The sequence below is a fragment of the Mandrillus leucophaeus genome, unplaced genomic scaffold (assembly GCF_000951045.1).
Source record: "Mandrillus leucophaeus isolate KB7577 unplaced genomic scaffold, Mleu.le_1.0 Scaffold928, whole genome shotgun sequence".
NCBI classification, from domain to species: Eukaryota; Metazoa; Chordata; class Mammalia; order Primates; family Cercopithecidae; genus Mandrillus; species Mandrillus leucophaeus.
The window spans coordinates 782489-809604 of NW_012110119.1; the positions used below are offsets into that span (position 1 = coordinate 782489).

Sequence of the window (27116 nt, forward strand, 5' to 3'; positions counted from 1 at the left end):
CGCGCCCGACCTGGGCCCGCCTCGTGCCCCTCGGAGCCGCCTCCCGCCCCGCCCCCCGCCGCCGCCACCGCGGTCAGCCAGCGGACCAGCGGCAGGAGCCGTTCCCCGACGGGCAGCGGGGCGCTCGGCCTCCTCGTCTGGGCTGAGCGCGGCGACGCTGCTGCCCCGAAATCCTCGTGGATCTTGAGTCGGTAAGTGGCTGGGGAGGATGAGCGACACTGGGGGACGGAAGTCGGGCCCCGCGGTGTGGAGGAGGCGGGTGGGCGCCGTCTCCCAGGCCCGACCCCCGGGAAAGTTGAAGCGAGGGAGAGAAGCTCTGAGGTGGGTCGGGAAATCTCTGAGGGCCCCTTCAGTCTCCTGTGGACCCTGAAGTGGGAGTGGGATGGGAGCGAGCGCGTCGGATGAGGGGAAGGAAAGTGTAGGGGGCCGGGGGAGCCCGATAGAGGGGCAAGTGGCCGAGACCAAAGCCATCGCCAAAAAAGGAGCTAAGTACACAGCTCCCCTTGGCTCTGCCCCAGCACCTGCTGCCAGGCGGTGGGAGGCTTTCAAGACGATTTGCCCCCCTACACCCGGTGGCACAAGGTTTTCATTGCTGGTGTTTTAGTCAAAGCTACAGAAGGGACAGTTACATACTAAAGTAATCACAGACACCTTTAGCCCATCTAAATGTTCAATTGTGTTTGTTTTGAGAAATCCCTCAAATAGACCAAACAAAAAATTAAATTAGTTATAAAGAGAAGGCATGAAATGGAAAATATGTTGGAACTCTCCTAGCTTCTAGGTTTTTGATATTTTCGTTTTAATTTTTCCTTAATAGTGCAACTAGGTATGTGGAACGTGAAATGTCTTTCACCACTTGAGTCATAGGTGGTTTATTTCTTACTCCCTGATATTTCCTGTATGTTTCTCTTTATCATTTTGTCAGTGTGAGCAGCTTACTTACAAGTAGCATTTGGTTTCAAGGAATCCTAACTTTGTAATGTTTTGAAGTTGGAAATTGAGATGAAATTTTATCTGGTTATCATATGGGAAATATACACAAGGTAAATGCAAATATGGTCTTTTCATTTCATCATTTCACTTCATATGATCTTATTTCTCAACGGCAGAAGCATGAGTACTTTTCAAAGAAGACTAGAATTTATATTGGAGTTTAAGTATAGTACTCAGCTACTAAAACCAATGCATAGTATGTTTCATATGCTGTGACCTATGGTTAATATGGCAGTATACCACAAATACCACGTCTGTAGCGTGAGGAAAGCACAGTACTCCCTAATTTATTTAGTATTCTAAGAAAAATAGTAAATTGAGGAAATGGATATTTCTAGCATATACCAATTTATTCTGCATGGCCTTATAAATAAATGTTACTTTTCACATTAATTTTTAAATCTGTACACGCAGTGTCCACATGTAATAAGTGGACAGTCAGATATCTTTCTTTTATGTAACAAATAGGCAAGTTTTGATATAAAGGTGTGAACTTTGTAGTCAGATCCTAACATCTAGCACTTAGTAGCTGTGTGGACTTGGGCATGTCTCTTATTTTTCTGAGCCTCAGGTTTCTTATCTGTAAAGTGGGACTAATAATAATTTTCTCCCACAGTTCATATATGGCTCAAAATTAAATGAAATTATATTTAGTATGTAGTAGGACCTTAAAAATGGTTCTTAATCAAAAAATTAGATTAATAAGATTTTGGCCAAATTGGTCAGTATATCTGCTTATTATCCCATTGTATTTTAGACAATTCTAGGTTTATTGGTAATATCAGGACTGATAAGGCCTGAAGATTCATACTTAGGTAAATTTTTTAAAACAGAAAAGGAACCTAAGATATAGTTAATATTGCCAGATGTAGAATAGCAACTGTAAATAACTAATTTACCAATATTCTATTCATACAACTTGGCCTTTAAAGATGATTTGTTAAGTGCATGTGAACTTGAAAAACACTATCAGCAACCATTTCTCAGCATGTATTAATAGAAAGTTTTTTGGAGACATCGGATCAAAATATCCTTTAAAAAACATTTATACCACAAAACTATACATTTACATTTTAAAATTTACATATTACAACCTTATGATTGGCTGACTACTTGCTACCCAATGTTGTAGGCAGGATTCTGTTTATTTTGTAACTGTGTTTTGAATAGTTGATATCATACATGCCTACTCTAGGTAGTACCAGTAGCTTCAAGGGAAACTTTTTGATCTCTACATTCCATATATGAAGCAGGCATTAGAGTTTAAGACTGAATTTATTTAGTATAATGACTTTGTAGTGCAGTTAAGTCTATTATTTTTAACTAAACTGAGAATTAGGTTTTAGTTTATGGAGTTCTGCCTTAATTATAATCCTGTGAATCAGTTTTACAATAATAATTACTTTTATAAATACTTAACGTCTTTCATTAATTAACATGATAGTGGAATGTAGTATGCATTGTAATCCCAAACTTGTCCCCTATGATGTCAGTGTTTCCATGCAGGCATAGTTTACTTTTTAAAAAAAAAAAAAACTAAACAGAGTACTGAATGACACCATCTTTTCTAATTTCCTTAACTGATGTGGATTTATATACAGGGAGTCATTGCTGTATCTTTCCTACTGTAAATTGAAGGGTAGGTGGCACCAAAAGAGCTTTATTTTTTATTTACTTGTGTTGCAACGTCATATAATGGAGTTCCTAATCCCCAACTCTTGAAAATCCCTAGTTTGAATACTGTGGATTTGTCTTGCTCAGCAATTGGAAAAGATTTAACAACCTACAACTAAATTTCAGCTGAGCAATGAAAAACAACGAAGTGTGTGCCAAAGTACTCTATTCTATTGTATTCTGATTCACTAGTTTCATGTTGGGAATAGGATGGAAAGTTACTACATACTAGTATTGGGGTCTTAACTAAAATAAATAGGATAAACATCAAATAAAGCAATGTATATTAGGTTGCTTTTTGGTCCTTATTTTAAATATACTCTTCCACATAGAAAATATTAATAACTATTTATTTGAAGTATTTTTTTCTACTTGTGCTTATAACTTTTTTTTAACATCTTGTTATATCCAGTTGTATTGCACAAAAAGTACAGAGAGCATTAGCTTTGTTTAGAGGTTGTTAATTGCCACGTTGAAATAGTAGTTAACAGACACATTACAAAGCTGGGTTGGTATTAACTTGAAGTACTTGCTGGGTTATCTCCAAATAGTAACTTTTGGGTGCTTAGTTACCATTCCTAATTTTGAGAGGTTGTTTATAAGTTTATAATTTTAACATTTGAATTATACATGTCCAAAGATACTTTAAAAATAGGATAAAGCATTTCTGGGAACTTAAAGGGTTACTAGCTCTATCTTATACTTGGGGAAACAGGCACTTAGACGTATGATTTTCTTAATATCATATGGTTACAATTATTTCTGGATAAGCAGGTGCAAAATCAAGTGGAGTTTTGTTTTTGACTTTGTCTTGATGGGCATCAAAATTTGGAAATCTTGTCTCCCATACAGGTGTTAGATTTTAGTTGCAGTGATGAGGTACTTAACATTTATAGAGTTTATTTAATAAATCTATGTTGCAGATACTAGAATACAAAAATAAATAAGGTCTGGTTTTTGTGGCCTCAACTAACTGATAGTCCAATCAAGTAGACATGTAATATATTTACTATGATATATTTTAGGAAAATTGATAAAATACAGTAGGGACTAGTGGAGGAGGAATATAAGGAAGGAAGAATTATTATTATTGCTATTATTATTTTATTATTAGAGAATTTCATGTAGACTATTTTATTTAACCTTACCTGTTGAGCCAGGGGGATATTTTCCAAGGAAGTGGCAAGAGCTTGATCTTGGTCTTGACAGATAAATAGCTATTTGGAAGAAGAACAGCCGAGATAGTGAGGAAACTATAGACAAAACACTTAAATGTCCAAATATATGATGAAAGAAAATAACGTTAATATTTTGGAAGTAGCATGAACAGAAATTAAAGACTGATACTGGAATCAGAGGCTCTAATTTAACCCATCAAATTGAAGGCAGTTTTATCAAGTGTGGTCCAAGGGAGTTGGTGATGACTTTAAAGGAATACAGGAGTTAAAGTTATTAATTAGATTTTAGATATGTTGAATTTGAGGTACCTGTGATAATATATAAATTGAAATATTATTAGACAATGAGAAAAATAGAACTTGAGTTTAAAAGAGAAGTGGATTCTGGAAGTATAAATTAGGGCATATTTATCATGTAGATGGGAAGTTGCAGCCATGAGCGTAGATGAGTTTTAGCTAAGAAGACCAAAGCCAAATTTGGAAGAAAGACAGGAGAAGAGGAATCAGTGAAGGAAGTTAGAAGAGACAATCAAAGAAATAGGAAACAAACCAAAAGAACATAGCCAGGGCAACACAGTGAGACCCCATCTTTAAAAGAAATGTATTAACCGGGCCTAGTGGTTCATGCCTGTAATCCCAACTATTTGGAAGGCTAAGGCAGGAGGATCTCTTGAGCCCAGGAGCTTTAAGTTGAAGTGAGCTATGATTGTGCCACTGCAGTCCAGCCTGGGTGACAGAGTGAGATTCTGCCTCAAAAGAAAAGAAAAACAAAAAGAAATATAGAGTCAGTAAAGTTAAGGAAAGAAAATGTTTTAAAGAGAGAATGTTTAACTATGACAAATGCTATAAAAGGAGTCTGAGTATTGCATATTAAATGCTTTTTTGTGTTTGTATTTTCCACTTTAACTTGTAAAATAGGCATCTTAAAAAAAGATGTGGTTATTTGTATATATGTAAAGCATCTTGATTGTTTCGTCCAAAAGATAAAAATGTATTTTTTCATCTTCTAGTATGGAACCTCAAGGTCTTTGTGACAATGGAAACCAAAAAATTAATTGGTAAACCGCTTCAACCAGCAAGACCTGTTCGTCATCTGACTTCTCCCCCAGGTGAGTAATAGATTATACAGTTCTTTAAATATTAATGTATTAATGACTAATTAGTATTTGAAAAGCTAAATAATATATAAAGCAATTGTTTCAGGTGGATATTTAAAGAAATAATGAAAACTAAGAGTTTATAAGTATTCCTGAAGGAAAAAGATTCTTAATTACCTACCAATCTGTAGTCTACCAGACCAACAAAGGTAGGAAGAATAACCCTTGACTGAAAGTAACTTTTTGTGTGTGTGTTTTTTTTCATGTCTCATTTTTGTAGGCTTCTGGCTTCTGGTCAGAGTGATACACCCAGTAAAAATTGTGCCCTGTGATTATGATCACTGCAGGGCAGTCATGCTGGAGAGATAGTTTAACCTTTTAAAAGAATAATGACATACTCAAATGCCAAAAAAATTAGCATAAATCTTAAAGGTTCTGTAGTAGTTGTGTCATACTTGTACTCTGATAGAAGTTATTGCTGTGTTTGAACTGGAACAGATCTAATTTCAAAAAATCTATTTTAAACATTCTAAAATGTTTTTCTTTTGCCCATGAAGATATTCTTTTGGACAAACTCCTGAAATACCTAGTATTTAACTTCCAAATTGGAATATAAGTCTTTTAATTGTATTCATTACTTATTGGTAGAATGGCTTCTGTGTCTACTTTAGGTGATACACATACAACTTTTTAAACTTTTTCTTAGTCTATGTATTCAGCTGAATTAACTTACTACTTAGAAATGGGAAAATACAGATATTTTATTGAGTTTACAGATGAAGCAAAAAAGGTAGAAGAGGCTCCAGTTTCAATCCTGTGTTCATTTTCCCATCATTGGATCCTTCAAGGAAGATAATCTTCACTTTGGTCATGTTTGCTCTCAATATGCCTGTGACTTATGTCAGATAAGTGAAATTAATGAATCTTCTGGTACCATAGCTGAGTAATGCTGATTCTGTATACTTCTGATGCAGTGGAAGTGGTTGTGTAGGGTCAAGTCTCAAATTTTATCCTAAAGGAAAGAATGTAAAACCATTGCAGCAGCTCTTTTCTGTGACCAGACTTTTTCCAGCAACTCCCACCCCACTTCATCTCTGAAGATCCAATTTTTCACTGATTTCTCTCCAACACTGTTACATGAAAGAATGAGAATGAAAGGGGATACAAGGTGGGCAGGTAGCCCTGGTATCTTATTTGGTTGTACCTTCTTAAGATCCAGACAAGAGAGTAGGGGATTATTAGGCAGAAAAGTCTAGTAAATCAGAAAATAATTTTGGTGTTTCTTAACACACTTACATACTCCCTGGCCATCTCAGATCCCTAAAGGAATCATTTACTTTTTCTTTTAGATTCAGATTTAATTACTTAATGTTGTGAAACCTTTGTGATACCCCAAACCCACTCCGCTTGGTGTAGTACTTTCTCTAAATCTCTCAATAAGCTTACTGCTTATCAAATTATATTATAATCATTATATATGAGCTTGTCTTTTAAAATAGACTGTAAACTCTTATCTCTGAACTCTTTTCATGTTTGTATGCCCATCCTTTTAACACAGCATCAGATACTTCATAAGATTGGATGAATGTTGAATAAATGAACTATCGGAACACATTTCAAAATGGTGCCAAGAATATCCTGGATACTTAAGCTTTTTAGTTGATTATATTATTTATTGAAATAATAGATATATAAAATCGTTTTCTTCCTCTCCTAACAGGAGCAGTGTTTCCTTTCAACTTTCAAAATGAATATCCATGCAACACTCAGTGCATACAAAGTGGAGTTAGCAGAGTAAGTTTTAGAAATTATAACAAAAAGAAATATTATAGGTTGGAAAGTAACGTATGTTAGATGGTTATTGTGTGCCAGATACTATGCTTTATATACTTTTTAAAAATTTATGTACATATGTTAAAAAGAATGTAACACCCATTTATCTGTCACCCAGCATTTTTAAGTCTAAACGTTTTGCTATATTTGCTTTAAAAAAGTTTAAAGAAAGAAACTTAACATATAGTTATAAACCCTATATATATGCTTCTACCATCCTATTTCCTTCCCATCCTGCCCATAGATAACTATCCTCAGTTTATTTTTTCCATGAATGTATTTGTACTTTTGCTATGACAAATAGAATTGTTTTATTTGTTTTACATAAATAGGATTTTGTCATCTTTGCTTTAACATTTTATTACAAATTTTAATTTTTTGACTAAGTAAATTAGTCACAAAGTTTAAAATTCAAAATATACAAAATGACATTTATTGAAAAGTTTCCCTCCAATCTCTGTCCCAGTCTCTTATTTCCTCTGATCAGAAGTAAGCATTGCACCAGTTTCTTATCCAGATGCATTGTACCAGTTCCTTACCTAGATACTAATTCTTTCTCTCTCTGTCTTTTTTGTTTTGTTTTGTTTTGTTTTGTTTTTGAGACAGAGTTTCTCTCTTGTTGCCCAGGCTGGAGTGCAATGGCACGATCTCGACTTACTGCAACCTCCGCCTCCAGGGTTCAAGCGATTCTCCTGCCTCAGCCTCCTGAGTAGCTGGGATTATAGGCACCCGCCACGATGCCCAGCTAATTTTTTTTTTTCATGATGGAGTTTCACCATATTGGCCAGGCTGGTCTTGAACTTCCAACCTCAGGTGATCTGCCTGCCTTGGCCTCCCAAAGTGTTGGGATTACAGGCTTGAGCCACTGTGCCCGGCCTCTCGATACTATTTCTTATCCACGAATAGACTATGCATGCACAACCATAAGTATATTTGTAAATGGAATACTAGGCAACTTTACAATGAATAAAGCAGTTAAATATGAACTGATATAGAATAATCTTTTAATATATGGGACTATACAACATTTTTTTCCATTTTCTGTTGATGGGCACTTGTTTCTATATTATAATAAATGCTATTGTGACTGCCATCTATATATTTCATTTTTATATGTTTGAGAAGTTTTCTGTGGCATAAAATTAGAGTAGAATTACTAAGTATTCTTAATTTCAACTTTTAGATGCTGCCAAATTACTCTTCAAAGCAATTTGTATGAACAGGGGCTCTGATTTTTCTACGTCCTCACCTTACTATTGTCAGACTTGAACATTGGGTGAGACAGTAGATGAGAAATTATATATTTTGGTTGGTTTTAATTTTTAATTCTCTATTACTTGTGAAGTAGAGCGTCTTTTCATATGTTTAGTTTGACCATTTGGATTTCTTCTTTTGTGAATTGCCAATTCATATTATTATCCCATTTTTCCTGGATTTTCTTCTTTTTGATTTATATACTTTTAAAATATGTTCTGGATTCTAATTATTTTTCTTATGTGCATAAAAATATTTTCTTTTCCAGGAATATGGTCTGTTAGAGAGTCATTTTTTGTGTGGCATTTTTTGTTTAAAAGTTTTAAATATTAATATAATGATATTATCAATGTTTTTCTTTGGGATTTCACTTTTAAGAAGCCTTCCCATTTCCAAAATTAAAAGATATTTTCCTATATATTCTTCCAAAAGCTTTGAAGTTTTGCTTTCATATTTAGGTGTGTAGTCTACCTAAAGGTGATTTTTTGGATGGTATAAGATAGAAATCTAGATTTTCTCCTATAAGCTACTGATTGTAAAGCATAATTTATTGAATAATTTATCCTATAAATCAGTGGAATCTTAATTATATAATAATTTTTCATATACACATATCTTTTCTGGGCTCTTTGTTCTAGTGATCATATTTTATCACTGTATAATCAATATCATGATGTCTTAATTATTCTGGCTTTATTATGAGTTTTCTATAAGTCATAGAAATGTTTTATTTGTTCTAGCAGCTAACATTTCCCTAATTAAATACAACAATAATATTCATTACTTTTTGGAACCATTGACCTTCTTTTACTTTATATGTGAAAAATTAATATGTTAACATTGCAGTTTTATAGAGAAAAATCAAATTATGCAGTTAAATTACTTCTAAATGTACAATTGTGTCTGCTGCTTCAATTATAATGCAAACGCTAGTAGAACCTATGTTAGAGATACTTGATATATTTTCAAACCACCTTTATTGAGGTATAGTTTGCATATAGTAAAGTGAACTCATTTGTTCAGTGAGTTTTGAGAAATATTTATCCCATGTAATGAACCCCACAATGAAAATCTTCCATCTTCCTCCAAAATGTCCTTATATCCCCTTGCAGTAATTTACCACTTACCCTTAACACTAACCCCTTGCCCTCCTTCCTGCCCCATACATCCACTGATCTGCTTCTTTTAATGATAGATCAGTTAGTTTTTACTGTTCTAGAGTTTCATATAAATGAAAAATATAATGTGTATTCCTTGGTGCTGGGGTTCTTTTGCTCAGCATTATGTTTATGAGATCCTTTCATGTTGTATATATCAGTAGTTTTTTTTTAATGTGGAATAATATCCTACTGTAAATATACAACAATTTGTTTATTAATCAGTTGATGAACATTGGATTGTATCTAGTTTTTGGATATTATGAGTAATGCTACTATAGACTATCATGTACAAATCTTTGTGTGGAAATGCACATACTATCCAGGAGTGGAATTAATATATCATATAGTAAGTTTGTTTAGCTTTATATCATAAAATGTTTTCCAAAGTGGTTGTGCCATTTTACCTTCTCATCAGTAATATGAGGGAGCTCCAGATGCTTCACAGCCTTGCCAACATTAGTATGGTCGATCTTTTTATTTTTAGCCATTTTAGTGTGTTAGTAGTGGTATCTCATTGTATTTAACATTTTCTTAATGTTTAGTGAGATTGAGATTCTTATCATGAACTTCTCTGACATCTGTGTTTTTCTTTTCCTGTTTCTTTCTTTAAATTTTTATTTTTTGGTAGAGTGCCTATTCATGTCTTTTTGCTTATTTCTGTTATTTGAGTTGTCTTTTTATTATTGAACTGCAAAAGTTCCTTGAAAAACCAGTATATCACACATGCATTGATTTATTTCAAAACTCTGTTATGTTCTGTTGATTTATGTCTACCTTTATGTCAATATTACACTTTATAGTCTACTGTAGCTTTATGATAAGTCTTGAAACCAGGTTATGAAAGGTCACTAACTTTGTTTCTAAAATTTATCTTTACAATTCTAGGTCTTTTGTATTTGCATATAAATTTTAAGTGAGTTTGTCATTTTCTACAAAAAAGTCTATTGGCATTTTGATTGAATTTATAGATTAATATGGGAAGAATTGACATCTTATGATCTGTTAACTTGACATATCCCTTGATTCTTTGTATTTTCCAGCATAGAGCTTTTGAACGTAATTTATGCAATTTATAAGTGTTTCGGATATTTCGATAGTATTGTAAATGGTATTTTTTTGTAAATTTTAAATTTTACTGGTTGGTTGCTAGGGTTTAGAAATATAATTGATTTTGTATAGTGATTTTGTTAAACTCAGTTATTAGATCTAGTAACTTTTTATGGAGACCACCCTTCCGTTCTTGTGCTTATTATGATAATAATTTTACTTTTGTTTGGACTGTAAACACACAATCATTACTAATGTTTTTTTCTTTCTGTGTTATCTTTTAACTTTAAAAACTGAAATAATTTTATTTTACTTTCATTTATTGACTTTCCAGAACTTTTTATTTCTTTGTGTAAATCCATGGCTGTATCTGGTATTATCTTCCTTTATGAACAACTTTCTTTAACCTATTTTTCATTATTTCTTCATAACAAAGTATTTGAAAATTTTGGATTAAAACAACAGCTTATTGTTTTCTTTCATGGTCTCCTGGGATGACTGAACTCAGCTGGCCATATCTCACTTTAGTATAGTCATGTAGTTGAAGTCAGATAGCATCTAAGACAGCTAAAGGCTTGACTGGACTGGATGATGAAAATGACTCACTCACATGGCTGTCAGTTAATACTGGCCATTGGCTTGGAGCTCAGCTGGTACTATGAACTGGAATGAGCACCTACAAATGGCCTTTCTAAGTGGCTTGGGCTTCTTATAACACTACATGTGGGTTCCAAGACTAATGTTCAAAGGGACAGGAGATAGAAGTTGCCAGCCTCTTAATATCTGGGATTGGAAACTAGCACTGTGTCACTTCTGAAATGTATATTGGTAGGAGCAGTCATAGATCTTGCCAAGATTTAAGTGAAGGAGATACAGAATTTACCTCTTGATGAGAAGAGTATCAAGAATTTGTGGCTAACTTTGATCTGTTTCAGAGTCATTTGGATTTCCTCTCCTCTGTGTTACCGTTTCTTGTCCTTTGCCCATTCTCTTCTATAGGCTTTTTTATTTTTTTTAAATTGTTTCCTGGGAGCTCTTTTAGGTGAAACTATTTAAGATACGAATTGTAATTTTTTTCCTGTTTACCTTTTGTCTTTTGATGTTGCCTAGAAATCTCGCACTTTAACTTTTCATTCCAGGAATAGAGAGTGATATGCATTTGTCTCTTCTTATTCTCTTTCCTGATCTCAGTGGTATACAATTGTTTAAGATGAGTGACAGAGGCTGGGAACTTTCTTGCTATAGAATATAAAAGGGCCAGGTGGGGTGCTTACACTTGTAGTCCTAGCACTTTGGAAGGCTGAGATGGAAGGATCACTTGAGCCCAGGAGTTTGAGACCAGCCTGGGCAATGTAGCAAGATCTTGTCTCTACAAAAACTTTTGAAAAGTAGCTGGATATGGTGGTATATGCCTGTAGTCCTAGCTCCTCAGGAGGCTGAATTGGGAGACTGACTTGAGCTCAGGAGTTCAAGGTTACAGTGACCTATGATCGTGGCACTGTACTCCAGCCTGGGTGACAGAGTGAGACACTGTCTCAAAAAAATACAAAAAGTCTAAATAGAACTTCTGAGCATGCATATTGGGGAATTGTACCATTACAAAGAGCACTTGATTTGAATAAAATTGTAAGAAACTTGATGCTTATCCTGCTTTACTCCTCTGTTTAACCTTTTCCATTTCCTGAACTAGCCATATTTTCCTGTGCTCTTCAGTACAAGGCTATTCTTTTATTCCATAAACATTAATTTTTCATTAGTTTGCCAGTCTAACTCCTACTGATCCTTCAAGAGTCAATATAAGCATCATCTCCTATGTAAAGCCTTTCCTGGCATTTCTAAGCCAAGTTTGATACCCTGACTCAGTTCTTTTATTGTACTTTCTGCATATCTTTATTACAGAGCTTCTCAGATTTTATTATGATTTGCTTTTTTATTTTTCTGCCTTTTAGTTTGTGAGTCTCTGAGAACAGATACTGGAATGTCATGTTCATCTTTGTATTTCCTGACACAAAGCACAGTGCTTGTCATGTCATAGGCACTCTGTGTTTGTTAAATGGATGAGTTTAACAGGTCCACTACTACCCATTTGGCAACTTTGCAAGAATTAGAAGAGGAATGAAAAATTATAGAAAATACACGTGTTTTTTGTTTGTTTGTTTGTTTTTGTTTTTTTGAGTAAGATACTTTGCTGCTATCTGCTAGAAAATATACAACATTTATGTGGTGAATGATAACCCTTTAGATGCATACCCTTCACAAATTTACATAGTAGCTTTGAGTTTCAAAACCTAGCTCAGCTGTTTCTTATCTGTGTACTTTTGGCTTGGTCACCAAACTTTTCTGGTCTGATTTTCCTTACCCATAACGTAGTGATCATAACACTTGCCTTATTCCTTATAGGATTATAATTAAGTGAGATAACTTATAGATAATCACTGTATAAAACTTTTTGTAGGTGTACTTTTTACATGCTATTCTTTGAAATAATCAGTATTTTAAGTTTTTAATATGTACAGACATGACAAAGTACAATTTTACCTTCAAGTCTGATTTTAGATCTTGCATTTAAGTAGATGTTACACACTTAGTGAAATGTGCATCTGCTAAAATTTCCAGAGGTAAGAAATAGTCTTTTTTTTAATTTTTAGAATACCATTTTATAGTTAATTAAATACAACAGTCTAGAAGAACTTTGGAGAACCCACATCTTAGGCATTTTCCATTTTTTCTATCTCTACTTAAAAAGCTCTACTAAAACGTGATTTTTTTTCTGATGCCATTCTTGTTTCAATAGTGTGGAATTATCTCCATAGACTTTATTGTGTCAGCATTAGATAATTAGTCCTACTGCCTTTAGGTGGAGTAGTTAACATTCACAGAAATTTAAGGAATGGCTTACAACTTGTCAATACAATGATTGATGGAGCACAGATATTTATTTTTAAGGATAGATGTTTCCAAAGAAACCTACTTTCATTGAGATTTACCTTAATTCAGGGATGGTTTGCAAACTGATTTTTGTCAGCACAAGAGGAGATAATCTCTCAGGGGTAGATAGTATTAACCAAGTTTGTAAAACTGATTTATAAAATCAGAACACCAATTATTTTATAATGAGAAATCTTGATGTCTTATGTTCTGGGTTCCTCTTATTGGTACAACTGGTATATTGTTTACTTCTAGGGAGATTTATGGAAAGCTAAATTGAATCTGAGTATGTCCTGGTGAGTATGGGATCAGAAGAAAAGGATTTAGGTAAAAATGAATTTTTAAAATATCAGATTAGCTTAGCCAATCTTATAACAAAGATGGTCTTGCAAGTGAGACTGGAAAATCTCTGCACTAAGGCGTCTCTCTTCAAGACATAGAACTCTGCCAGTGTTTCTGATTTTCTTTGTCTCATTGGATAACATCAATTTTTCTTATTTCTCTTATTTCCAAGGCATTAGGTGAAATAGTCCATAGGCTTATAAAGCGACATCAGTCTTTACTTCAGAGATTAAAAGAGTAAAGAGTATTCTTGCAGAATTTTTGTGAATAAAAATGTTTTGTTTTCATCTATTAAATTTTTTTTCCAAATGGCATTTTTGTCAAGAAAAAAGTACTTTTAATGACTGTGGAATTATTTATCTTTAGGACAATAAAATTCATCTTTAGTTTTATATTCCTTTTCAATAATAATTATAATAATGCCAAAAACTGTAGCTATATGTGAATATATTTTGAAAGATGTTTTTGTTGCTCATTTTAAATAAGCAGACTTATAATGATTGCTTGTTACTTAGCTCCTACTAAATGCGTATATTATTAGGAAAATATTTTTGGGTAGTTACACTAATTATATAAAATTTTAAAACATGAGTTAAAAAGTTTATTTTCTTCATGTTTACCAGTGTAAGACGAATGGAATGCAAGCCTTTTCTCAAGGTCTTAATGAACAACAGCAACATCAGTCTCCAGTTAAAAAAGGTAAAATTTTATCATAATTCCCAATTTTATCATTGAAGGAGTCTTAGCATTCATATACAGTTAATATTACTGTATCGCTTAGATGCAAACCTATATTATATGAAATTTTATTATATATTTTTAGATTGATTTCTATCTATATGAGTCAGGCTACCAGTTTGACTGCTTTCAAGGAGAGACCAGAATACAATGGCTTAAACAAGATAGGAGTTTATTACTAGATTTTCTGTATCATGTAAAATTCTGAACTGTTGTAATGATTTTGCCCTGTGAAGTTTCTATTTTCCCACTGTTCTCTTATCTTATTACTATGCCATCAACACATGGCTTCCATCTCATGGTCCCAAGATAACTGCCTCTGTTCCTGCCATGATGTTCCTGTGTAGCCATTAGGAAGGAGGAAAGGGGGAAGGAAGTTTGCCTTAAGATTATGACCCAGAAGTTGCACATAGTACTTCCACTTACATCACATTGCCAGAACTTGGTCATACTGTGCCTACTGGCAGGGTAGACTGGGAAACATAGTCTTTAGCAATACAGTTAATTCTATTACTGAAACAAAAAGAAAGAACTGCTCTAGGGGAGAACCAATAGTCTCTCCCACACTACCTATTTTAAAAATAAAATAAAATTATTTAATTTAGTTTCCAAATTTTTGTCAATTAATGTTATGTAGTTTAAAAGTTTGAAGTATGAAGAGACGATTAATTTTTTCTTCTAATATTTATCCGCATATTTCTAAATACAAGTATTTCCAAATTTCTCAATTTTTGAAAACTTTATATTGATGTTTTATCTTGGTAAATGAGAACTTAAGTCTCTCACATCAGTTCCTTCAGTTCTTCACCCTTTCATCTCCCCACCACGTAGTTATTTAACAAGTTTCAATTAAAATGTTACTCACTCTTTATACTACTGTGACTGTGTAAAATATAACTGCTTAGCCAAGAGGTGCATATCTCCCTTTTTATACAATTTATCATTTTTTCTAAAGTGAATGTTTGCCTTATGTTTCTGTGTTATCTATTGTTAACTCTTTTCTTAAAATGCTCCAACAACTCTGCCACACTTGTGTATACTATTTATGCTCAAGTATATCAGTTCTTTTTTTTCTTAGATGGGACATTCCTTTCAGAATATTCCATAATCCTGTTCCAATATGGACTAGTTGTTCTTTAGTACTGCTGTACAGCTATTTTTCTGGAGTGGACCTTTGCTATTATCTTGGGATATCCCTTTATAATCCTTTGGTTTCTTTTTTAAAAAATTGAAGTGGAGTTCACCCAGTCACCATTTTAACCATTTTAAAATATACAATTAAATGGCTTTTAGTACATTCACAATGTTGTACAACACTACTAATTCCAGGACATTTTTATCACCCTAGAGAGAAACCTCATACTCATTAAGCTGTTACTACTTTCTCTTCTCTCTACTTAGGCCGTGTGGTAGACACTAATCTATTTCTGTCTCTTTGGATTTAGCTATCTGGCCATATCATATAAATGGAATCATACAATATGTCACTTTTTTCAATTTATTTTTTAAATTGATATATAATAGCTGTACATATTTTATATCAAAATAATTGAGAGTACATGTGATATTTTGATTACTATGTACAATGTGTAATGATCAAATAAGAGTGATTGAGATATCCATCACATTTACTTTTCTCTTGTGAACAATATGTGACCTTTTGTGTCTGGCTTCTATCACTTTCCATAAGGTTTTCAAGGTTCATCATGTTTTAGCACTATTAATACTTTATTTTTTATGACTAAATAATATTCCATTGTGTGGATTATACCACATTTTGTTTATCCATTTCTCAACTGATACACATTTGAGTTGTTTTCATTCTTTGGCTATTGTGAATAATATTGCTGTGGACATTTGCATACAAGTTTTTGTTTCAACACTTGTTTTCATTTCTCTCAGGCATATACCTAGGAGCCGACTTGCTGGATCATTGGTAGTTCTGTGTTTTAACATTTTAAGGAACTGCCAAATTGTTTTTCACAGCAGTTCTACCGTTTTACATTCTTAGTTGCAAGGTACTAGGGTTTCCCATCTCTCAATATTCTTGGTATTATTTTATCTTTTTATTATAAGCAATCCTAGTGGGTGACAAGTGGTATCTCATTATGGTTTTGATTTGCATTTTCTTATGATTATGATACTGTTTTTTCGTGTGCTTGTTGGCTATTTCTATTTGTTTTTTGGATACATCCTTTATTCAAGTTGTTTAACAATATTTTAACAGGGTTGTTTGTTATTGAGTTGTTTTGTTATTGAGTTACAAGACTTCGGGATATTAGACTCTTATCTATTATCTGTTATTCTCCTTCCTGCTACTGTTCTCTTTCCACTGTGTGCATATATATATATATATATATATATATATGTTGCCTTTTCATTCTCTACTGGAGCTTGTGTTATTCTCTTGATAGTGTGTTTTAATGCACAAATTTTTTTAGCTTTGATGAATTTTAACTGTTTTTCCTTTTGTTGCTCATGTTTTTGGTGTCAGATCTAAGAAGTCATTGCCAAATCTAAGGTCATTAAGATTTACCCCTGTTTCATTCTAAGAGTTTTATAGTTTTAGCTCTTGCATTTAGGTCTTTGATCTATTTTCAGTTAATTTTTACATATGATGGGAAATAAAAGTCCAGCTTCATTGTTTGTCATGTGTGTATCCACTTGTCCCATCATAATTTGTAAAACAAGCTATTCTTTTTTCATTGAATGGTCTTGGCACCTTCGTTGAAAATCAGTTGACCATAGGTGTATGTGTTTAATGTGTTTATTCCTGGACTCTTAATTCTGTTCTCCTGTTTTATATGCCTGTCCTTACGTCAGTATCACACTTTTTTGATTACTATAGCTTTGTAGTAACTATTAAAATTGGGAAGTGTTAAGTCTTCCAACTTTGTTCTTTTTCCAAATTGTTTTGGCTATTTAGGGGTCTTTGCAGTTCCATTTGATATTTTAAGATGTTTCCATGTCTGCAAAAGAGGCCATTAGAAATTTGATAGGGATAGCATTGAATCTATAGATCACTTCGAGAGGAATATTGCCAACTTAACAATATTAAATCTCACAATCCATAAACATAAGAAATCTTCCCATTTAGGTATTCTTTAAGTTATTTTAGCAATATTTTACAGTTTTTGGTGTACAAGTCATATACCTCCTTGGTTAAATTTATTCCTAAGTACTGTATTCTTTTTGATGTTATTGTAAATGGAATCTTTTTGTTATTCATTGATCATATATAAAATAAATTTATTTCATGGGGAACATTACTATGAATTTATGAAAATGAAAAATATTATGAGACTATTATGAACAGTTAGTTGTATGCCAAAACCTAGATAACCTAGATAAAATACAAGTTATTAGGAACACAGAATTTACCAAAACTAACTCAAGAAGAAATAGAAAATCTGAGCAAACCTGTAGCAAGTAAGAAGATTGTATCAGTAATTAAAAACCTCGCAACAAAGAAAAGTTCGGGACTAGATGGCTTCTCACCAGTAAAGTCTACTAAACATTTAAAGAACAGTTAACACTAATCCTCAAACTACTCCCAAAAAATATGAAGAGGGGTAACACTTCCAGTGAGGCCAGTGTTATTCTGATACCCAAAGCCAAAGACATTAGAAGAAAAGAAAACTATAGTCAATATCCCTTCAAATATAGATACAAAAATCCTCAATAAAATACTAACAACTTTTTACTATAAACATAGCAAAAAGATTATATACCATGTCCAAGTGGGATTAATCTCAATAATGCAAGGGTGAGTCAACATATCAAAATCAGTAATACCATGTCCAAGTGGGATTAATCTCAATAATGCAAGGGTGAGTCAACATATCAAAATAAGTAATAACACACCAAAGTAACAAGATTCAGGGAAAAGCACATGATCATCTCAATTGAAGAAAAAGCATTTGACAAAACATGCTATCAAGAACAAGATAAGGTGTCCACTTTCACTGTTTTTATTCAATGTTATGTTGAAAGTTCTAGCCATAGCAATTAGGCAAGAAAAAGAAATAAATGGTATTTAAATTGGGAAAGATGAAGTAAAAGCATCTCTATTCACAGAGAACACAGTCCTACCCAGATGATCACCAATTAGGATGGTTTGACCTATAATTTTTTTATTTTACAATAGTTCAAAAACAATATCTGTTCAGTAGAAACTGTACTTTTCTCATGATGCTGGGCAGCATCAGCAAGGTGCCACTCCTAGTTAGCCATGCATTTTCATCTTTTGCTATTTTTAACTTAAAATGGGTTTATTAGGATATAACTCCATTGTAAGTTGAGAAGCATCTGTATATATAGAAGATCCTAGGGAATTCACATGAACTATTAGAGCTAATAAAAATAAATTAAAGTTGCAGGATGCAAGACCACTGTTGTTTATGATTTTAGTAATTTGAGTCATTTTTTTCCTAATCAGTCTTGGTAAAGGTTTGTTAGTTTTTGTCTTTTCAAATAACCAACTTTTGGTTTTGCTGATTTTCTCTGTTGTTTTTTATATTCTCTATTTCATTTATCTTCACTCTGATCTTTATTATTTAGTTCATTTTTTCTAGTATTTGATTTAGTTTGCTCTTTTCTCCTAGTTCCTTAGTGTGTAATGTTAGATACTGAGTTATTTCTTCTTTTTTAATAAGACGTTTATAGCTATAAACTATGCTCTGAACACTGTTTTTGCTTCATCTCATAAATTTTGATATGTTGTGACTTTGTTTCATTTGTCACATATTTTCTAAGTCCCCTGTTGTTTATTCTTTGATGCATTGGTTGTATAAGAGTGTGTTTTAATTTACACATAGTGGTGAATTTTCCAGTTTACTTCTGGTTTTGATTTCTAGTTTTATTTCAGTGTTGTCATAGGGCATACTTTGTATGATTTGAATCTTTTTAAATTTATTGAGACTGTTTTGTGGGCTAACATATGAGTTCATCCCGGAGAATGTTCCATGTGTGTGGAACATGCGTGCTCTGGTTCCATGTGTACTTCAGAAGAATGTATATTCTGCTGTTGTTGGGTAAAGTGTTGTATATATGTAATTAGGTTAGTTGGATTGTAGTGTTCATGTTCTGTTTCCTTGTTGATCTTCTGTTAAGTTTTCCTATCCAATATTGAGCGTGGAATATTGTAGTCTCCAGTTACTAATGTTAAAATGTCCATTTCTATGCTTAATTCTGTGTTTTTCTTTCGTTGTTGGGTATACATGTGCTTATAATTGTTATATCTTCTTGATTAATTGATGCTTTTATCATTGTATAAATGTCCATTGTCTCTTATAACAATTTTTGTCTTAATGTCTATTTTTGTCTAATATTAGTATACTCCCTTCAGCTGTCTTTTGGTTACTGCTTGAATTGAATATCTTTTACAGTCTTTCAGTTTCAACTTGTTTTTGTCATTGGATCTAAAATGAGTCTCTTTTGGACAGAATATAATGAGATGATTTTAAAAAATTCATTCTACCAATCTCTGCCTTTTATAATAATTGAAAAAGTTAGTGCATTTACATTTAATGTAATTAACTGATTTAAAAAGGACTCAATCCTCCTATTTTGCTATTTGTCTTCTGTATGTCTTTTTTTGTTACTTGATTCCTCCATTACTGTTTTTTGTGTTTAATAGATATTTTCTAGTGTATTATTTTTATTTCCTTTTAGTTTACTATATTTTTTATGTTCCTAATTGCTGTGTTGGGTATTAATTTAATATATAACAAACTAGTTTGAATTAATATCAACTTACTTCCAATGTTATATGAAACATTGCTCCTATATAGATCTCTAAAGTCACCTTTATGTTGTTATTGTCATAAATTACATCTTTATACACATTCTGTCATCTATTGACCTAGATTTATAATTACGCATTTTTATGCACTTGTCTTTTAAATCATATAGGAGAAAAGGATGAATTTCATACTGAAAATTTATTGATACTTTTATATTTGCCTGTGTAGTTACATTTACTGGTGTTATTTCCTCATGTGGATTTTAGTCGCGTACTATCCTTTAAGTCTGAAAGATTCCCTTTAGCATTTCTTGTAAGACAGGTTTACAAGCAGTAAACTCTGTCAGTATTTGGTTATCTGTGAATGTCTCCATTTCTGCTTCATTTTTGAAGGAGCTTTTGTCAGATATAGATTTTTTGATTGACACGTTTTTTGATTTCAGCACTTTAAATATGTCATCCCATGACTTCTGACATCCATGGTTTCTGATGAGAAATCAGCTGTTTATCTGATAGAGAATCCCTTGTAAAGTGATGAATTGCTACTGTCTTTCTGACGTCAAGATTTTCGTTGACTTTAACAGATTGATTACGATGTATCTGTGTGAAGAATCTCTTTTAGTATACAGATAGATGCTCCTTAACTTATGGTGGGATTACTTCCCAATAAACCCATCATAAGTTGAAAATATAATAAGTTGGTATGAGAGTCTTTGGCCCAGAGAGTCTTTGGTCAGAGAATCACCAGTGCTTAAAGTCTGAAACCTTGAATTGCTTTCACATCATCATAAAGTCAAACAATTGTAAGTCAAACCATCATAAGTTGGGGGTTGTCTGCATTCTATTTGTAGTTTGTTGAACTTCTTAGATGTATAGATTCTTTTTTTGTTGATAAATTTTGGAAAGGTTATGCCACGATTTCTTCAAATACCATTTCTTCTCCTTTTTCTCTCTCTCCTCCTGGCACTTCCATTATATATTTGTTGGTATGCTTGATGGTAACCCATAAGTGTCTTAGACTCTGTTCATTTTCTTTATTATTTTTTCTTTCTGCTCCTCAGACTGAATAATGTCAATTGAATTACTTTTAAATTTGCTGATTCTTTCTTCTGCCTGCTCAAATCTGCTGTTGAAACCCTCTTGTGAATTTTTCACTTCTGTTATTGTACTTCTCAATAATTTCTATCTGGCTTCTTATAAGTTCCATCTCTTTATAGATATGCTCTATTTAATGAGACACTCCTCTCATAATTTTCTTTAGCTCTTTGAGCATATTTAAAATAGTTTATTGAAAGTCTTTCTCAAGTAAATTCAATGTCTTGGCTTCCTTGGTGAAAATTTCTATTTCTTTTTTTCCAATGAATGAGCCCATACTTTCTTCATTCATTGCGTGCTTTATAATTTTTGTTGTGGTGGTTGAGAACTGGACATTTTGAATGTTATAATGTGGCTGCTCTGGAAATCAGATTTTCTTTCTTCCCTTGGGTTTGTTGTTGCTCTTTGTTGTAGTAGTTGTTGTTAGCTTAGTGACTTTTCCAAACTAATACTGTAAAATCTATATTCTTTGTCATGAATGACCATGGAAGTCTCTATTATGTTATCTTAGTGGTCAGCTAGTGATTTTACATAATTTCCTTCAATGAGTAGAACCATACCAAACTGAAAAACAAAGAAGCCCCTCTTTCAGCCTTTGCATAAGGCCTCTATGTATTTTGATGTATTGCCTTAATTCTGCCTTCACCTTCATTTCCTGCTTGGTAGGAATCTGAAAGTCAGCCAGGAGTGAGTGCTTAGGATCTTCTCAAGTTTTTCTGTGAACATGAGCCTAGCTTTGACATGCATGTGGGCTTCTATAAAGAATATTTGGGATTCTTTCAGTGCCCTTCTTCCTCAAAGCATCTTGTTTTTTCAGTTTTTCCTCCCAAGCTTTTTGGTATGCCTAATGTTTGCTCCAATTGTTATCCCTTGTCTCAGGTGGAAGCAACTAATACATTTTCCTGTAAATGTTTGGACAAATGGATTTTGGGCAGCAGCTTTAATGCTAGGAGAATTCTTAGTTAGATGTGAAGTACAGGCAAGCTTCTCAGAATGGTTCCTCAGGGAACCACCAGAAAGGTCAAAACAAATAATCATAATTTTTTGAGAATGAAGTCTGTACTACTCCCTCCAGTTCTGGGAACCTGTAAAAGTAATGAGGGCTGTTGTTTTCAAGGCCATGGCCTATCTGGGGGATGGTCCCAGGTAAGTTAAATGCCACAATTTTTTTCCCAAATTTAGCTATTTTTTTGTTCACTAAGCATTCCCCTGGTTTTTACAGGCTTTGGGTTAGAGTCCGGGGTTCTGAGAAAGTTGATTCTGACAGTTTTTATGAGCATACTTGTTTTTGTGGAGGAAAGACTTTTAGAATTCTCTACTTGGCTGTTTTACCTGACATCACTTACCTCCATTTCTTGAGTTTTATGTTTTCTTCTTTATTGATTTATGTCCTTATTTTGCTCAAGTACATTCTCCAGGAGTTTCATGAAAAAAGGGTATTGGGTTGGTGAATTCTTTGAGTTTGTGTATTTGAAAATATCTTTATTCTGTTCTCACACTTGATTGATGGTTTGGCTACATAGAATGTTCCAGATTAAGGATGAACCTCAAAAATGTTACATGAAAGAAGCCAGACCCAAAATTTCTGATAAGTTAAATTTTCCTTGATGTATTTCAGAACTGTGTATTAGGAACAACACATTGATAATTGTTACCTGTTAGTTGATAGGAAGATAGGATAGTAATTCAACCCTTCTTATTCCTAGTCTTTGCATTTTTTATATCCATTTACTTTCAACTTATATGCCTTTATATTTAATATGTGTCTCTTGTAGACAACATATGCTAGGGTCTTCTTATTTTTTAAATCTACTCTGTCAATTTGTAGTCTTTAATGTAATGTTTAGGGGGTCAGTAAACTATGGCTTACAGACCAATTCCTGTTTTTATAAATAAAAATGTATTGAAACATAGCCACATCCTTCATCTATATATTATCTGTGGCTGCTTTTGCTTTAACAGTAATACATATTTCTTAAAACAAAACTTAGAGAAAAAAAGGAATCTGTTATACTTACCCACCTATTTATCATCTCTTTTGCTCTTTATTTCTCAATAGTAAAGTTTCCATCTAGTATAATTCCCTTCAGCCTGTAGAACTTCCTTTAGTATTTCTTGAAGATCACATCTGCTGGTGATGAATTCTTTCAATTTTACTTTATCTGAAAATGTCTTTCCTTCACATGCATTTCTGAGCAGTTTTTTCCCCCCACTGGACATGAAATTCTTGGTTACTGTTCTTTTCTTTTAGAACATTAAACATATTATTCCATTGCCTTCTGGGACAGCATATAATCTGTCTTGGTGATCGTTTCTGGTAATCATTTCTGATTTGAAATCGGCAGATATTTGAAACATTGTTCTCCTTGAAGATAAGGGCCCTATCTTGGGTCCTATTCATTATTACCTAGCACAGTTCCTGATACATAGTAAGATGTACAATAAATGTTTCTCGAATTGAATTTATTTTTATTGTGTTAAGTTTTTAGTATTGATTGAGACTTGATAGGCTCATTAAAGTAACATTTTGGCAGGATCTGAATTGCCTAATAGTTTTTACTGTGGTTATACTTTATAGAAGATCATTTTACTAGACCTGAATAACCAGATGAAAAAAGCCATGCATTCCCCATTTTCCTAATTATATTTCTTTCATTTTTCCTTGGTTACTTGGTTTTCTTTCTATGTAAAAGGAGAATTGGAGGCAGTAGATGCTTTTCAAGGCTTTTTTCTCCTCCTCTTTTGCATAGACACACTACTCATCATTTTATAAAATAACAGAGGACATCCAGAAAAAACATAAACCAAAAAGTGATCTAGACAGCTCTACATTTCATAACATTACATTTGATGTTTAATATCTACAGAGAGAATTAAATACAGCAGAGATTTCCTGTTGAAGCTCTCAAGTGTTTCCATCTGCAGAAAAAAACCAGACTTTCTGCCTGATCATCCCATTGTACTGCAAAAACCAGTAAGTAGTTTTCTAAGTTTGTATTGTAATATTATATTAAAAATATTTTTCTTTAACATTTTCATCAGACTCTACCTCTAGATTTTTAACCTTCCTTATTATAAGATACAGGTAATTCAGAAAACTACAAAAATCTAAAGGTATAATAAACCAATTATTATAAAGTAACTGTCTAAAAATTAGAATGGAATAGCTGTATTTTGTTTAAGAAATATTTTTAATTGGAAGGTCATGAAAATATTATCCAATACTCTAAAAGTTTTATTTTTTCAATTAAATTATATTTGCCACCTGGAATTAATTTTATTCTATGATGTGAGGTGGGCATCAAGTTTTACCTTTTTCTACATGGCTATCCAGTCATTTAAAAAATATTTATTGAAATGGTACTTCTCTGACATCTTTGTGGCAATATATGCATGGTCTGTTAATGGGCTATCCATTCTGTTCAATTAGTCTTTTTATACATTATAACAAATCATCTCATGTATTTTTCTTTAACATGTCTTTGCTGTTCTTAGCCCTTTATATTTCTGTTACTTTATCAAATTCCATCTAAATAAATACACATAATGAATACATACATGCATCTCTTAGGATATTCATGGAAAGGACATGGATTTTGTCATCAGACATGGCTTCAAATTGTAGCTCCATTCTGTGTACTGGCAGTTCAAACTTGGACAAGTCACTTAACGTCATTGAACCTTAGTTTTGCAGTTGCTGATAAGGATGATAATCTCTGACTGTTAGGATTAATAAAATAATGCATGAGATTACTGAGTATGATACTTTTCTCTCATTTGCTCTTAGTAAATGATTCCCATTCTTTATGGTCTCTACTTACATTTGACTGGAATTTAACTTTCTATTAGAGTTTTCGTAAATACCTTTATATAGGTAAAGGCAGCTAGGACTCTTCTGATATGAGATTCAGGATATAGGTATACTGAGAAAAGTTCAAATGGGAGATATATGGTACTACCTCCTATCTCCATTTTTGGTATTCTAATTCTTTGGAATTCATAGTATTTTTTTCCTCAAATTATAATTTAAAAAAAACGTTATGTTGTTCATAGTTTATGTTAATATTTCTTAAACTCCCTAACTTTAAATCTCTAGCCAATTCTTTTTAAAGTTAATTAAAGCAGGAATTAAAATTTTGTATAATACTTCTCATACAGGAATATTAAATAAGAAAAAATGTACTTGATATTTCAACTTTTCCACCTGTTCAAAGATCTTTGGGATATGTAATCCATGGTCTGTAAGAATAAATATAAACTTCAGTGCTATATAAACTATAGTCACTGTTTCATTTGTAGACTTTCCACCTTTAATAACATTTTATTGTGTAAATAAAAGCTTGACATACACTTTTTAAAACAAACTTACACATTAGAATTCATTTTACTTTTGATTTACACATTGATACATTTTTTAAAACTAGGTGCCACAGAAACAGAACAACAGGTTTGGGATACAATTTAATATATTTTAAAATGAATTACATATATTTTTAAAACATGAGCCATTTTGTTACTTGACAGTTCTAGTTACTTTAATAGTTTCTATGTTAACATGCATTTAAATCTGTAAACACCTGGTACATTCACAGTATTTGGTTTGATGAACTAATTAGTAAAAACCGTATTCAATCAATTGGTAAATTAACTTTTTCTTTTATATTACAGGAAAACAACCAAAGTTTTAAGTAGCATTTTAAGAACAGATGAATTTGAAGAGAAAGAATTATTCATTTTATAGTTTGGACATCTGCAAATGAGGTGGATCTAGCAACAATAACTGTAATGGACTGTGACAATTCAATTTATTCTTAATTTTGATGGTTGACTATTTGACTTTTCTAAAAATGAGAAAGAGCTATTTTAAACTATAAAGAATTTTCTAATCAGTTTCAGCCTTGCAGGAGGTTTCCTGCATAAATTGGGAAGTTACACTGGAAAGTAGGAATTTGGTTAGTGAAGTGGGAAGACTGTATATTTATAATTTGCGTACTACTTGCAATTTTTTGTTTTTCATCACTTGTAATAATGGAATGGAAATGTAAGCTGTAAAGACTCTCAAATATAAAATATTTGCTACAGTGTATATATGGTACATAATTTCTTGTTGCTTTTAAAGTTGCTTTTGTTGTTCTGCTTCCCACTGATTTCATACCAGCTCATGAATGGATCATTACAGTCTCTTCAGAGGCTTAGAATGATTCAGAATGTTCAATGCATAGTTCTCAATGACAGGAGGGAGAATTTTTAATGGGTATTTCTTTTCAGGTATATGATTGGTCTCTAGGTTTTTGATAATAATATGGTCTTAAATTCATAATTAATAGCAGAGATTGATAATTTGGAAACAATGGTAGTGAATGAAACTGAAGTTGAAAAACAGCTGCTACTTATGTCACTAATCAGACCATATGAATAGCAGAAGTTGAGCAATTTCAAAGTAAAACTGATATTTTTTTTCCAAAAGAATTTGGACATTTGAAAATAATTGACGTACATTAAGTTTTAATTCTATAATTTCTTATAACATATATGGATGAAGAATTTTTGAGTTTAAGCTTTTAATTCCTAGAAATTTTATACATTAAATCTCCTGCAATTTGTCACTCTGGATGTTACTGTTGTTAAAAAAAAAAAAAAAAGGATTTCTTCCAGAAAAATCTGCTGATATATAGGTAAGTGTAAACTCTCCCTAATTCTATTTCTCATATCCCTAGGTCTATTGGCAAAAAGTTTGTTTCACTGAATTTTGAACTTCTAAAACCAGTACTTTTTTTTTCCCGCTGATTTTTGAGCTTGTTTCCCAGATTCAAGCTTGTATTCCATGTTACGTTTCCTATCTTGGTCTTTTGGTGACCTCTTTTCTTTTTTTTTTTTTTTTTTTTTTTACTACTTTGTTCTTTAGGAAAATGGGTTTTCAAATAGAAAAAAAAATCTTGGTTAACTATAAACTTATTGTTTACTTTAAAATGAGATATTTATACTTAGGTCTCAGTTTTTTCTTTATTCTTTTTCTTTTTTTTTTTGGCCCTAC

General features: G+C 32.6%; 1 protein-coding gene across 1 annotated transcript; it reads left to right on the plus strand.

Moving 5' to 3' along the window:
- The first annotated feature begins 46 nt into the window (after positions 1-46).
- LOC105532035 (chromosome unknown open reading frame, human C8orf88) lies at positions 47-26705 on the plus strand. The gene is made up of 6 exons (XM_011970101.1): positions 47-191; positions 4856-4954; positions 6663-6736; positions 14130-14205; positions 23950-24056; positions 25751-26705. Exons 2-6 carry the CDS (start codon positions 4882-4884, stop codon positions 25772-25774), a joined length of 354 nt encoding a protein of 117 aa, XP_011825491.1. The 5' UTR covers positions 47-191; positions 4856-4881; the 3' UTR covers positions 25775-26705.
- Positions 26706-27116: the final 411 nt, after the last annotated feature.

Coding starts and splice junctions, on each gene's coding strand:
- LOC105532035 (XM_011970101.1), top strand. CDS start 4,882: ATGGAAACCAAAAAATTAATTGGTAAACCGCTTCAACCAGCAAGACCT. Junction 4,955..6,662: donor TCATCTGACTTCTCCCCCAG/GTGAGTAATAGA, acceptor CTCTCCTAACAG/GAGCAGTGTTTCCTTTCAAC. Junction 24,057..25,750: donor CCATTGTACTGCAAAAACCA/GTAAGTAGTTTT, acceptor TTTATATTACAG/GAAAACAACCAAAGTTTTAA.